Raw genomic sequence first — 15,221 nt, 5'->3', positions numbered from 1 at the left:
GCCTCAGTTTTAGTTCTCAATTTTACATGGACTTTATAGTTTAATCAACCCAGTTTCAAATCTCAGTTTTACCACTTGCTAATTTCAACCTTAGGGGTGGAGAAGCAGATGGTTGCTTCTCCTCTGTGCCCTGACTGGGAATTGAACCTGGGACATCCACACACTGGGTCGATGCTCTCGTGCTCAGCCAACTGGCCAGGGCCCAAATATACCTATTTCCTAGCACAGTTGAGAAGACTCAGTAAAAGAAGGAGAGTTGAAGTGCGTTGAAATGTGGCATATGCGCTTTAGGAATCATGAAGTCAGATGGGGGGACGGTTAGAGCTGAGACTGCCGAGTGGGAGACAGAGAGTCAAAGTACAAAGAACAACTGGGACCATAACCTTAAAATGTGAAGTCAAGTCAACCTTTAATTCACTTCTGAGTTTTAAAATATCAGTAAAATTATTTTATTAATATGCTTTGTACTATTTCTAAACTCAATTATAATTTATTTTATTTAACAGTAACCACTAATTTCTTTCATATTGGGCACATATTCTTTCATCAATTACAAATTAATTGGTCAATTTTCAAATAGGCTTTCACTCCTACAAATACTAAACATATGTGAAAGTAAGAAAGTAGGAATATCCCACAGATGTAGCAAATAAGATTCTATTTACACCCCCACCACTACTGATTAATATTCCTTGTCCAGTGCATTTTCTGGAGGTGTTCGGATCCCTATCTGGGCTTAATAGAAATAACGCTGCATTGAGTAGTTATGTCTGTTGTGGGCATGGGAATGTGACATAATAGCACATGTTTTTGGTGAAAATAAATTCTAAATTAAATTCATTCTCATCCACACATGACTCAGAATGGTAGGTTTACTGGAGGAAAATACTAATTTGAGGACTGTGGCAGATAGATAGTGTTTTCTAAAGATGGCTGCAGGAGCTCCCATCTCACATGCTCTTCTGCACTGTGACCTTGCCACTCCCCAACCTGGAAGAAGAGGTAGAGTGCCACAGCCCTCCCCTTCACCCTGGGCTGGTCTGAGGGAGTTGGTCATAACCAATGGTATATAGCGGAAGCAATGCCACATGATGCTGAAGCTAGACAGGAAAGAAAACCACCTTCTGCCTGGCTCCTGTGGTACACGTGTTCTCAGAGGCCAACACGGTGCTAGGAAAAACTCAAGCTACATGGAGAGCTAATGTGCGGGAACAGCCATCGACGGTCGCAGTTGAACCCAGCCATGGAATCCGGGAGCCTCCAGATGATTCCAGACCCTGAGCATTTGTCATTCTCAGCTGTGCTAGTCGTCTCAGTCATGTGAGGCTCAAACATTGTGAAGCAGACACAGCTGTCTCTACTGTGCCCCATCTGATTTCCTGGCCTAAGGATCTGTGGGCCTAATAAGATCATGCACAAGGGCAGCACTGCTAGGTTTTGGGGTGCTTTCTAATACAGCAATGCTAAACCAGAAAAACAATCCCAAACCCTAAGGGCGGGTGGAGTTGGTGGGTGGGCTTTCGCTTTCATCACAACTGTGAGACTCTGAACAGGCCGCATGAACCCTCAAAGCTTCCCTGTCTTTAGCTAGGATAATAACTGATTATCACAGAACAAAAATGCAGTCAGACACCAATGGAGACAAAGCTTTTACGAAACAACCATCATGAAAAGCAAAGAGATCACTACTCCTAGCTAGCCTTTCTCTCACCTGGAGAGCACCACTCTGAATCACAGAAGTGATTTTTGGAAAATAGTCATTAGCCCACACCCACAAATTCTAGTAGAGCTTTCACATTTGGTGAAAACCAAATCAAAGCACTCAAAAGCTCCCATAGGACCAGCAGACAGACATGAGACATGCCCTTGCTGTTACTGACCTCACTTCTTTTGTATAACGACACACGAAGTTGTGGGAATGCTTCTTCCTCTGATAGCAGGGACCCAGAAGAGCTCTGAGCCTTCTAGAAGTATATGCTATGTACCCTGCCCATGTGAGTCCCAGTTCTGGTATCCCCACCTGGCCCATGAATCTGCTCAGTGGGGCTTCAGGTCTAAGAGGTTTTGTCAACTCTGTTCCCTGAAGAAAAATAACTTCTTTCTGTATTCAAGCTCATTTGGTGAGCCCTTCCCTGGCTACATACCCAATTAACTTTTGTAGCAGAGGGAGATAAAATACTTTTTACTATTTAAACTGAGATAGGAAACCCCCCTTTTACTAAGAGGGTTAAAAGGCATTTTATGATTTAGGCCAAGCGTTCAGAGAGATTTTGTAAATATGATTCTTATACTTGTGTGTGATTTACACCAGCTCAAGATGGCTGATCGATCGCATTCCTGCTTAGGAAGGGCTATTATATTGTCAGTGGAGAGGTTTTTGTACTGGAAGGTTTTGAATGGAAGGAGAAAGGAGACTCAGACCCCCTCCCTTCCCCACACCTGTGAGGAAGAAGGTAAACAGCCAGGAATGCAGGAGGAGGAAGGGAGATTTGAGTAGCCCTTTCCTCTCCCCTTTCTTTCTCCTTAATGGGCGATTTACAAACACTTATCTGCTGACATTATGTAGACCTCCTCCCATCCTGAAATCGTGTGATTGACCTATGGACCTCTAGGCAAAGGAATCACTGAGATCTTTGTATGTGAACTTGTATTCTGAAAAGGGTACATAAGGTGTAAGAAATCTAATTTCGGGGAGCATGTGTCTTTGGAGCTACTAGCCCACATGCTCCACTGGCTTTTTAAAATAAATTCTTTTTTCCTCTTTGTAAAGCCAGAAGCCAGGGCTACTATCACAGAAGCCCGGCCCATGCAGGTTCGCATTGGATTCGGACAGTCGGTAAAGAAACAATGGAGCCAAAAACTGATAGGCCATTTTCTTTAATTCTAGCTTGCTCCCGGCGGGCAAGTAAAAACACACACTGGGCTCCAAAACCCACTCACATTCAGTGCTCACAAAGCCACTGACTTATCCGAGTTTCCTAGAATCAAAGGTTTCTAGCTCACCAGCCTTATTCTCCTCTGTTCCCCATCTCCTTCCTTATCCCAGATACAAACTCTGCACAAACTGGCATCTCACTCAGCACTCCGCCATCTTGGCTGCTTCTCCTGGCCACATGACCTCTTTCTGCTCTCTGCTCTGCTCCCTCTGCTCTCTCATGCTAATCATCCCAGGAACCAAGAGAGCAAGCTCTCATTCTGCCCCCATTTTATAGTGTAGATTCCAAACCTTTAATCCAATATACAAAATAGGGAAGTTTCTAATACAAAGTCACTTCTCTGAGGCATGATTGGATTGTACCGCCCCACATCAAAAAGGGTAGGAAAGGCTTAATCCCAAAACCAAGCCCCAGGCTACAATGATCCTGCCTGCCCACAGAGACACATATCACCTGGGCAACGGCACCATCTTTAACAAAGTGAGCATAATATATTTTATCTGCCCAACACTCTTATAAATTTATCTGAGTGTCAATCCTCCATTGGGTTGCTTTCCTGCAACAAAACCAGGTTTTATTCGAAGTGACCTCCCATCTGCTGCTAAGTATCCACCCTGACTCACCTGGGTGCTTTCTCACCTGCATCCTTTAAAGCGTGAGAGTTTGTGGTTAGGTATTCACTAGCTGTGAAAGCTGGTCAGCCCCCTCATCACCTGTCACATGAAGATAATCACGCCTCAGCTGATTGGGGCGGTCACAACATTAGAAAACACTTTGCCACGCAACTAGATTTCATTCACGTTTTCCTAAAACTGTTTGTTAAGCTTTACTATGTGCTGGGCACAGGGCTAGATCCCAGGTAAAGGCTGATGAAAAAGGCAATCCCTGCCTTCTGGGTTCCAAGGCTACTAACACACGGTATGGCAGGTGCCACGAATAGGGTGCTTTAGGAACACCGGAAAAGCTCCCACACCAGACTTTGGAGGTTCTTTAAAAAGATGGTGTTTAAGTTGAGACCTGAGAAATAAGCAGGAGTTGGGGAATGTGGTGGAGGCTAGGGTGCAGGGAAGGTGATGCAGGCAGACAGAAGAGCAAGTAGGAAGCCTGGAGACAGTGAGGAGCCACTGAGCCACTTCACCCGCAGGTGTTGTAAGGTACCAAAAACTACAGGATTAATATTAATATTTTAAGAGGCTTGAAGAACATTTTATTAATTTGGGTTAAGGTGTGCAGAGAAATTGTGAGAATAGTCCCTGTACTGTGTGATTGGCATGACCAGGATGGCTCTTGGAATTGTATTGTAAATGCAAAGGGGAGGAAAACATGGATCCCCAGACATTCCACCATGCCTGTGGGGATAGGGGTGAATGGCTAGCCAGGTACAGGGAGAGAAAAGCCAAAAAAAACCTTTTCTCATAGCAATGAACCATTTGCGGGCATTTGTCCCCACGGAAACTACCTCTCCTGTGTAAATGCGTGTAGTTAACACGTGTGATTCTGGACAGAGAGATAGCAGATAAACACTAGAAAATATAGGAAAGCCTTTTAATATGTAGAGAGACATCTTCCTACCATTGTGTTGACTTGTAAATTTTGTTTTCTCCAAAATAATGTATGGCTTGCAAATTGAACGTGGTTCTATCATGTTAAAGGACATGTGACTATAACCAATAGTGGTAAGGGGCTCCTAATTACAATTTTTGCTTCTGTACTTCTGTAGAGACAGAAGCCAAGGCCAGGGCCAAGGCTACCATCAGAGCAGCCCAGCTCTTGCAGGTTCGCATTGGATTCAGACAGTCGGTAAAGAAACAGCAGAGCCACAAACTGGTGGGCCAGTCTTTAACCCTAGCTTGCACCCGGCGGGCAAGTAAAAATACACTGGGCTCCAAAACCCACTCACATTCAGTGCTAACAAAGCCACTGACTTATCCGAGTTTCCTAGAATCAAAGGTTTCTAGCTTATCAGCCTTATTCTCCTTAGTTCCCCATCTCCTTCCTTATCCCAGATACAAACTCTGCACAAACTGGCATCTCACTCAGCACTCCGCCATCTTGGCTGCTTCTCCTGGCCTCTTCCACGTGGCCTTTCTCTGCTCTCCTCTGCTCTCTCTTCTAATGATAATCTCAGGAACCAAGAGCACAAACTCCCGTTTTGCCCCCACTTTATACTGTAGCTTCACAACCTCTAATCCAATATACAGAGTAGGGAAGTCTCTAATATAAAGTCACCTCTGAGGCATGATTGGATTGTACCACCCTACATCAAAAAGGGTAGGAAAGGCTTAATCCCAAAACCAAGCCCCAGGCTACAAGGATTCTCAACACACATTAATATCACCTGGGCAATGGCATCTTTAACAAAGTGAGCATAATACATTTTATCTGCCCAACAACTTCCCACTTACAAAACTATAAAAACTAAGTAGAACAAAGGGCCAGTGCGCGCTCCCTCAGACCACTTTTGGAGGAACCGCTGCTTGGCCAAGCTAGACAATAAAGCTTTGGTGTGTAATCGACAGACTTTGTTCGTGTCTTCAATGTTTCAGGTCCCTCCGGATTAGGCTTAACAGACAGGGCTTCAGGGAACTGGGTCCATGGGGCTGAGGCGTTGACCATAGGCAGAAAGAGAGGGAGAGGAGGTGCTGGGGCAGGCAGCAGGCGGGTGGCAAGGCCTCGTAGGCTACACAAAGGCACTGGACTTCAGAGTTTGAAGGGCACTTAGCCGATGGTGTGGAAGGTGGGTCAAGGGAGCAAGAACGAAGGCCAGAGGCCATGACAGGGCTATACTGTAAGCCAGTGACTCCACACATAATGACTGCCGTTCATCACATCCAACTTCTTCTGCAGGAGTTCAGAACATGACAACACAAGGGGAGTGTTTCTCTCAATAGTAATGTTTTCTGGAGGAGTCATCTGTAGTAAAGCCAATTTCTGTCTAATAAGTCAACAAAAATGCAGCAGAAAGCCACATGGATGAACTCGGGGTGCAGGAAGCAGAGGGACACGGGCCCCAAAGCCACCTTCTCGCTCTGCAGCAAGTCCAGCCCTTGCTTTCGCTCTCTGAGCAGGCCCACCCCGTCAGCCTGGCCATGTTCGAGGCCTGGAGAACATCCCTGAGCAGGAACCTGCTTCTCCAGAATGAGAGCTGAGCGTCAGGAGGGAGGAGAAAAATGAAATTTCTGAGGCAGGCCCCAACAATTCCAACCCAATTTTCTCACTGAGATCCTCGCCGTATCAAAGAGAACAGGCCTGACTCACAGACACACCGATGCTGAGAGGCAGGGAAACGAGGCTGCGGGCTGCTGGCCAGCCTCTCGGGGCTCCACCCCGGGACTGCTGGGGACACAGGGCAGGGAGGGAAGGTGTCCCGTACCCCTGCCCACCCCCATTGCTCTGCGGCCCCAGCCTCCTCCCCCATCTTCCCCTGAGCTTTTAGCTCCCAAACCTGTAGCCAAGTGGGGTCAGGAAAAGCAGCTGAATTCTGCTCAGGGACAGAGGAGGAAATATGTGAAACTACTCCAGGGACCACAGACCTGGGAGTGTCTGCAGCTGATTCAACAGACGGGGAGGCAGGGAAGGGTCATGGAAAGTGAGCGAGATTCGGGTCAAAGTTTCACTTCCACCACATCATAGCTGGGAACGTGGAGCAAATTACTTAATGCCGTTAAGCTTCAGTTGCCTCAACTCCAAAATGAGAATAATAACGCCTCAGTGGGTTGCTGGAAAGCATGTAGCACAACAACACCTGAAACAGGTGTCTGGGAAATTTGGATTTTAACCACAGGTGTTGCCCACACGTCTCATAAGGCACTTACTCCATGGAGTCTTCGATGTGTGTGGGACTGCCTCCCCCGACCCGGTCCTACAGGCAGCTGGAGCGCAGTAACTGTGCTACCCATTCTTTCATTCCCACGGCATCTCACTCTTAATGGGGGTCAATACACGTTTCCAGTCTGACTGACACACCCAGATAGCAAGGTCTTGGAGATGGTAGAGACAATAATGCTAAAACTAACACTCTGGCACCCACGGCACACAGTATTACCCCTTAATAAGTAAGCTGATGGGGGTATCTGCACACCTTCCTTCCACCTGTGGGAAGCAGCCACTCAGTAGAAGAGGCAACACAAAGTGCTGGTAAACCGTGCAGGGCTGAGCTGCACTGCCTGGGCAGTGCCCCCACTCTCCAGTGGGCTGACATGGGCAAGAAACTGGACTTCAACTGTCAAATGGGAATAGTTGAAGTACCTACCACACGCAGTTATTGGAAGCATTTAAAGAGTGTTTGGAAGGCACTTAGGACAATGCCTGGCTTTTGAAGTTCAGTAAGTACTCACCTTCATCTCATCATTGCCAAAGCTCAGCTGTGTTTTGTGGGCTGGACTTCCTTGTTATACAGCAACATTGGAAACCTCACCCCAGATACAGACCCTGTCACCTGGAACAGGGATTCCTCTCGGGGCTGGGGAGGGGGGGCAGAGGGGTACAGACCTGAACTATCTTTCTGGAATATCCCATATAGTAACCATAAAATGTGTTGCAAATATTAGTGTTATAATGTTTGTTTTCCCAATTCTTAAAAATCTAGAAACAATATTATAATAAGCCTAGTCCTAGTTCCCATTTATCTGACAACCTACCATGAATTAGATACCTTATGTGGGAGACTGCAGACTGGCCAAGCCCTTGCAGTTTAAGGCTTAGCCAAAGGTTAAGCTCTTCCCCCACACCTCCACATTGTATGAAGCTGAGTGTTTGTACTCGTCCCCTCCCCCCACCTCACTTACTTAAGTTGCTAGAAGCAATTTACATGCTCTTCTCACTCTTTGTTTGTTCTGATGTTGATTTCAGTTATGCAGGGAGGAGGGTTTTCTGCCCTTGGGAGAATCCTTGGGTTGCCTTGGAGATAGATGTGTGACTCTGTATGGGAGACTTCCTTATTTGCATATGGCTCTGCACTATATAATAAAGCAGACCCAGGGCTTTGCTTGGCTCTTGCAAGCTAAAGGCATTGCAGAAACCTCCCAATCCCATCGTTTTTTCTTTCTGAGTTTATTTCTTCATTCCGCACCATTCTCACTCAGGACCTGGACAATTGCTAGCCGCACTGGTCTGTGGCTGGTGGCGCCTGAACAGGGGACCCAGGGAAAACTAAACTAAAGGCAGGTGGCAGAATTCCTCAAGTGTGCACAGTGAGTAAAGTTTTGGGGGAAAGTATAGTTGGGAGCAATAAATTATGTTGTCCAAAATGTCACTCATTTTAAGGCCTGAATTAAGTTCTTGCTTGCAAAAATTGGAAATGCCGATTCTTAGGGATGAAAAAATAGTTTCATCCCTACATTTTTGCTTAAAAATTGGAATTTGTAAGGCGCGCTCATTTAAAATTTAAATAGAATGGAATTTGGATCCTAAAGACTTGCTAATTTAGTTTGTGTTTTGTGAAATGCGCTCTGTGTTTGTCTTCAGAGTTGAGAACCAAATCGCAACTCAGATATTAGGATTTATCAGATTTATGTGTTATACTTGTGTTTCTGTACTGTAAATTGTCTTGCTTGTGTGTAAAACTGTACTCAGGTCTGTGAATAAAGGAATTGAGCAAAATTAATCAGGGCCCTGATAAGTCATTTCAAGAATTTGTCTCAAGCTGCTTCAGGCAGTTGGCATAGTATAAGAATGCTAATTCTGCTTGTCAGGCCTCACCCTGCAAAAAGGGCCCTGAGGAAATCAGGACTTTGGCTCCTCTGATGCCCTGTAATAAGTTAACAATACAACGATATAAATTCAGAGGATTCTTTGATACAGGAGCTGATATATCTGGTATTGCTGAGCAATATTGGCTTTTTTCCTGGCCCATTCATGAAGCAGTCACAGAGCTGCGAGGCTTAGAGTAAAGTAAATTTCCCTAACAAAGCTCTAAGTTTTCTTTACAATGGGAAAATCAAGAAGGTCATACAGGGTTTTTCAGCCTTATGTGCTCTCTAGATTGCATGTTAATCTATGGGATAAAAATGTTTTAAAATATATGGGAACATTACTTGTAAAAGCATTTACTACATATTTTCAGACTTTTGGAATTGACCTAAGGACAGGTATTCCTTACAATCCTCAGGGTCAAGGCATTGTAGAGTGTGCCCATCAAATGCTCAAAGGTCAATTAGAAAAAATAAAAAAAGGGGAGTCATGCCCTGGAACTTTTGCAAATCTTCTTTATCATGCTCTTTTTCCTTTAATTTTTTTGAATACTGATATACAGAACCATTCAGTACCCAAGAGACTCTGGAATCCAACAAGGAAAGCCTTTCCCAAAGTGCGATGGAAGGACCTGTTTACAGGAATCTGGCAAGGGCCAGACCCTGTTCTCTTGTGGGGCCGAGGATATGTGTGTGTTTTTCCTAGGTTTGCTGAGGCTCCTCAGTGGGTTCCTGAAAGTTTGATAAAACAATATGAGTCAAGAGGAGAAACTCATTGCATAAGAGCAATTATATAAGACTTATTTTACTTTAAAAATTTTTTGAACATTTCCTTCTCAGAACAGCCAAGAGGCAATTATACCAGCTGAGCAACAGCCTAATGTCTCATGTTGTACCGGGACATATTAACTGGCCCTAAGTGGCAAAGTCCAATCAAATTACTAACTTGGGGGCGAAGGAATGTTCCAGTTTTGTCGTCAATAGGTCCTCTTTAAATGCCAGCAAGGAACAAAGAACGAGGAAGGTGAAGCCTCATCATAGATTGGCATCAGCCCCTAGAAAGCAACCTGGTTCCAGAGATCCAGAGTGCCCATTAAGTTTAAGGCAAAGCTTAATGCGCTGGAAGCAGTGGTCATGGGACTAGGAAACCAGCTACAGAGTGTGAGAATGTAACAGCAGTTCCAGTGCCATGTGGACTTTTCCAGAGTGTGACTCCTGCTCCTTGTGACAGTTCTCAGTAAGACTGAAGTGGGATTAGGTTGCTCTACAGGGACTGTGGAATGGTGATGGTGTCAGCATGGACTTGGTGAACATATTAAGGACATTCAAATCAGCAAAGACTCTATTATAGATCCTGCTGTATTGGCTAAAATTTACTTGATAATCTAAAAATCTTTAATCTCTTCAATGTATTAAGACACTCATTTTGGTATCTGTTAGCGTTGGCTATATTAATCTTGTGTTTATTTTGTATTTTTCCAGTCTGTCTCTGAATTGGAACCTGGGAAATCAGACAAGTACAAATCTCAGCACACAAACTAAAATAAAAAAATTAAAAAGGGGGATATGTGGGAGACTGCAAGCTGGCAAAGCCCTTGCAGTTTAAGGTTTAGCCAAAGGTGAAGCTCTTACCCCACACCTCCACATTGGCTATGAAGCTGAGTGTTTGTACTCATCCCATCCCTCCCACCTCACTTGCTTAGGTTGCTAGAAGCAATTTACATGCCCTTCTTCTCACCCTTGCCTTGGAGATGCATGACTTTGTGTCAGAGACTTCCTTATTTGTATAGGGCTCTGCACTGTATAATCAAGCAGACCTGGGGCTTTGCTTGTCTCTTGCAAGCTAACGGCGTTGCAGAGACCTCCCGATCCCATTCCTTTTTCTCTCTGAGTTTCTTCCTTCATTCTGCACCGTTCTCACTCAGGACCTGGACAATTACTAGCAGCGCTGGTCCACAGCAACTTTACCCACTGCTTTTCACAGGTCCACTCAATTAAGGTTCTCAACGACCCTATAAAGTTGGAACTATTTTCATTCCCGCTTTAAAGAGAAGGAGAAAGATCTTCAAAGCTGACTCAAGGTCTCATATGGGATTCAAACTCAGGTGTGTTGGCTCCCAAGCCTGTGCTTCTAACCACTATAACACACTCGTGGATTGAATGTACTAAGATGAATAAGATGTCAATGGGCTCAAGATATCCAGCCAAATGCCAATAATTTTATTCTGGGATTCTGAGAATTCTGCCTCCATCCCCTCAACAGACCTCAAGACAGCGCAGCACTGTAAGGCACATGGCAGTGCTTTGCTATTTAAGATCTCTTAAAAAATCATCTTCCTTTCCCTTATTCCCAGTTACCCATGTCAAGCTTACTTTATACACCTCGGAAAGATCCAGGGCTTAGCTGACCCTGCTAAGATCTGAAGTTTTAGTTTCGAGTGGAAGCATTTTAAACCTAGCACAGAGAACTTTTTCTCTAGGTAGGACACCCAAACAAAAGCATAATACCCTCCTTCCTCTCCAAAACAAATCTGTTTTCTTTCTGAAACAAAACAAGCATTTTATAGTTAAGAAAAGAAAAAGACATCAAGAAATAGTAGCTTATTTTGCTTTAATATTCCAAAATATTCGTGTGAATGGGACTATGTTGCAAAACAAAGCAGAAATCTGTAGACAAGTACGTCTCACTCTGAGGAAAGAACTGATTGGAGAGAAGGCACCAGAAATTGCATTTTGCTGGATTTCATGTAAACAGTAAGTGGGGGGGAAGGGTCACCAACGAGAAAGAAAGTGGCACTGTCATTTCACAGGCATATCCTAAGGGTGAAAAGCGGCCTCATTTGCTGATGCTCAACCTCCATCTTACATTGTAGTGTAAACAGAACCTGGTGCTAAGCAGACAAACACCCACCCAGCAGCAGTGGGAAAGGGCATGAAAAGGCACTGACATTAGCACTAGCCCCTGGGTCCTCCCCCCCGCCCCCACATGACTCCCATGGGCATCTCAACTGGCAAAATCTGGTTAGTGGATAAACCAAATCCTAAAAAGCCTGGGTGAACACACATTATTTCTTTCCATGCTCTTCAATCAGATGACTTGGATGGCCTTGGGATGGGGAGACGTACAGCATCTGGCCTGTCCTCTTAGGTGATGACGGTAGGTGCGGTGCGCCCTGTCCTTTCCTGGAGTTGGGAGACCTTCAGAGCAATGGAAACAAGAGGGCCCAGCATGACCTAAAGGAGACACAAAGAGAAGGACCTTTTCCATCACTTTCTCTAGTCACAGATCCATAGCTCCAGCCCTCACTTTGCCTTTGAGCTCCCAACCCACCTGTCTGCCTGCCTACTCCTACATCCCCAAAGCTCCTCCAACTCCACCAGTCTAATAGCAAAGACACGTTCTTCCTCCACCAGCATTCTCTGCTGCAGTGAATCGACACCACACTCTATCACCTAAACCAATGGGACAACTAAGAGTCACTCTTGACTGTTCCTCTCCCACATACCTCTTTCCAATCTACCAGCAAGCATAAGTCTTTTTATCTTCTGAATATCTCTTGATGACCCCCATGTCTTTCCATCACAGTGCAATAGCTCTTGCTAAATCAATGTCCTCTTTTATATTTTTTTCTGACGTGAGAAATGGGGAGGCAGAGAGACAGATTCCCACTTGTGCCCAATCAGGATCCACCTGGCATGCCCACTAGGGGGCGATGCTCTCCCCATCTGGGGCATTGCCCCACTGCAACTGGAGACATTCTAGCACCTGAGGCAGAGGCCATGGAGCCATCGTCGGTGCCTGGGCCAACTTTTGCTCCAATGGAGGCTTGGCTGCGGGAGGAGAAGAGAGAGACAGAGAGGAAGGAGAGGGGGAGGGGTGGAGAAGCAGATGGGTGCTTCTCCTGTGTGCCCTGGCTGGGAATCGAGCCCAGGACTTCCACATGCCAGGCCGATGCTCTACCACTGAGCCAACCAGCCAGGGCACAATGTTCTCTCTCTTAACTGGGACAATGGTGCTTCCAGATCCTCTTTTGCATCTTCCACTTTGTTTTCCACACTGAACCTAAAGATGTCTTTTCAAGATGCAACAACAACCCCCTCTCATTTCCCTCACTTAAGGTAAGAAAAAGTTCTGTTGTTTAAATAAATAAATATTTTTAATATAAAAGTAATAAAAACTACTTATTTAGTTGAACAGCCCATTTTACAGATAAGGAAATGAATATCCAAAGAAGTGATCTGACCTACTGACTCGAGGGCAGAGTGAAGAGTAGTACATTTTCTACTTCCCACTGTTGCTTTCCCTGCTCGAAATCTTCACCAACTCGTTATATCTAGGTGCGAACTAGGGAACCAGCTCCACATGCTGACCACACCACGTGCTATTTCCCTTTGGGGCTTCAACAGTCCCTACAAAGTGCTGAGTCTGTGAGCCAACAACTCCAGAGTAAGGAAAGGCATCTCCCAGCTGGAATGGTGATAGACCTAGGCATGGTGGGCACCTGCACCCTCAGGGCCTTCCCATCTCCTCAGAACTATGGTCCAGAAGATACTTATCTTTCATTCATTCTTTGTATCTACCCATGTACCAGGCATTAAGACAAAGAAACACAATTCCTTCTTCTCTTTCTCTATTATTCTGTAGGTCAACAGTGCAGACAGTAATGCATTTTGTTTAAGTTTTAAGGATGCCTGTGACACAACAGAGATCTGGCCATGAAGGACGTTGGTGCCCAGCCACTGGAAAAAAATGTAAAGGGAAGTATCTATCCTCTCACCTCCCTCTTTTTGTAATAAAAACAATTACAAGAGCCCTTTCTCAAAAACTAATCCTATATGCCAGGCTCAGTGTTTAGAATTTCACATCCATTGTCTCCTTAAATCCATATAACAACTCTATGAAGTAGATAGTATTCTGGCATTGCACAGACAAGGAAACCAAGGCTCTGAACATTGAAATGACTTACCCAGGGACAGATAGCTAAGTGGCAGAAACCAGATCAGAAACAAGATCTCTAACTCCAAAACATATGCTCTAAACCACTGTGCCAAGGGTTTTTAAGTGAGTTTCATGAGACTTTAATTAGGTATTAGAAGAAAAAAGGCTTTATAGAAAAATAAGCATGGTGAATGCTATTTAAACAGGTGTCTTAACTGCAGCTCTTGTCAGAGCCTTTCAGATGTGGTGGGTGTTATAAATAGTCAAGAAGGGGCTAATGTAACATTTTTGGCTGTGGAGCTCTGGTTGGGGAACATCCACCAAGACGAATGTACATGGAAAACTCGCCGATGTGTCACTGCTTCCCCTTGGCTCTTCCATTGGGGTATTGTTAGGAAGGCAGCTGTGTTAGGCTTGCTCACTTCTACTTTGCCTGATTAGTGCATGAGCACATGGCAACACCACGTGTGTATAGTCTATGTAAGGCTACGGGTGCTTGCCCTCAGGGTGGATTGAGAATTGCATGCCCATCACTGTGAGGGGTCATTTTTGCTGTTTGTTTGCCTGCTGCAATGAGAAGAGGTTTTCCCCTGCCTGTTTGCTCGTCTGCCATTGTGAGACTATTAAACAGTAAGGGCCAAACACTTTCTGGCTCCCCAGTTTCTCTACCATCTGCCTGAATCCAGTAGGAACCTGCCTGGCCTCAACAACCAGCATTACATCTGGAGTAGTGGGCAGGATTCAGATCAGATTGGTATGGAGCCACCAACACCCTTGAAGGGTGGGATAGAGGAGTAGTAGTTGTTCTCCAGCATGTGGTTCCCCATAGCGGTCCTTTTGGGGGCCCTGGGCTGGCTGTTTTTTACAGCCCTGTGAGAAGAAACTGAAAGTTCTGTGCAAGAGGCTGCCTGAGTTCAAGACCTCCAGGATGAGCAGCAAACTGAGCACCAACAGCGGCAGGAACTGCAACTATTGCTGGAGAAGGAGGCCAACTGCTTTGAGAGCTCCAGTTTGAAATGAAGGCTGAACAAAAATGGCCCATGGAATTGGAACGGTTGCTGGAGAAGGAATTGCAGGTTTAAAATCTTCAGTTTTCCCTAGAAGCTGAACATTGGCAATGGCAGATGTTAGAGAATCACCTGCGGGTTCTAGAGCTCAAGTCTCAGCTTCAGACCGAGCTGGCAGCTGCAGGAGCTGAAATGGTGGCTGAAGATGGAGCTGCATTTGTGCCGGTGGAGTGGTTCTGAGTTGGTGGGATCAGGCATTCCCAGCTCCTCCCCTTCTGAACCTGGCCAGTGGTCACCCAGAAGGTAAAAACCCAGAAGCTAAGAGTGCCTAAGGGGCAAGCATAACCCCATCCGCAGGTAGTTGAGCACTCTGTGGTCCGGCCTTTCACCCAGAGAGAGCTGATGGAGCTGGGGGTGAAATTCAGGCAGAAACCCACCAAGCCCCTGGCAGTTTGGTTACTGAGCTTGTGGGACACAGGGGGTGGATGGCATCATGCTCTCCAGAACAGAGATGGAGAAACTGGCCACCATTACCACGCATTCCTCCTTGAGGCAGCGTCTTCAGAACTGCCATGACAACCCAGGAAACCATACCCTATTAGAGTGGGTGATGGCTGCCATTTGTACAGTCTGGCAGAATGCTGGAGAC

The 15,221-nt window shown here is 45.5% G+C and overlaps 1 protein-coding gene across 2 annotated transcripts in view; it reads right to left on the bottom strand.

Moving 5' to 3' along the window:
• Window positions 1-11,220: 11,220 nt before the first annotated feature.
• Window positions 11,221-15,221, bottom strand: part of PGM1 (phosphoglucomutase 1) — an 80,540-nt gene continuing 76,539 nt past the window's right edge. For both annotated transcript variants that reach the window (XM_066376462.1, XM_066376463.1), the window contains exon 11: window positions 11,221-11,860. In XM_066376462.1, the coding sequence (XP_066232559.1) occupies window positions 11,771-11,860 (90 nt within the window). In that variant the 3' untranslated portion in view covers window positions 11,221-11,770. The remainder of the gene's footprint in view (window positions 11,861-15,221) is intronic.

This window comes from Saccopteryx leptura, chromosome 3, assembly GCF_036850995.1.
Source record: "Saccopteryx leptura isolate mSacLep1 chromosome 3, mSacLep1_pri_phased_curated, whole genome shotgun sequence".
NCBI classification, from domain to species: Eukaryota; Metazoa; Chordata; class Mammalia; order Chiroptera; family Emballonuridae; genus Saccopteryx; species Saccopteryx leptura.
The sequence above is the reverse complement of the archived record's forward strand: the minus strand, read 5'-3'. Positions and strand labels throughout refer to the sequence as shown.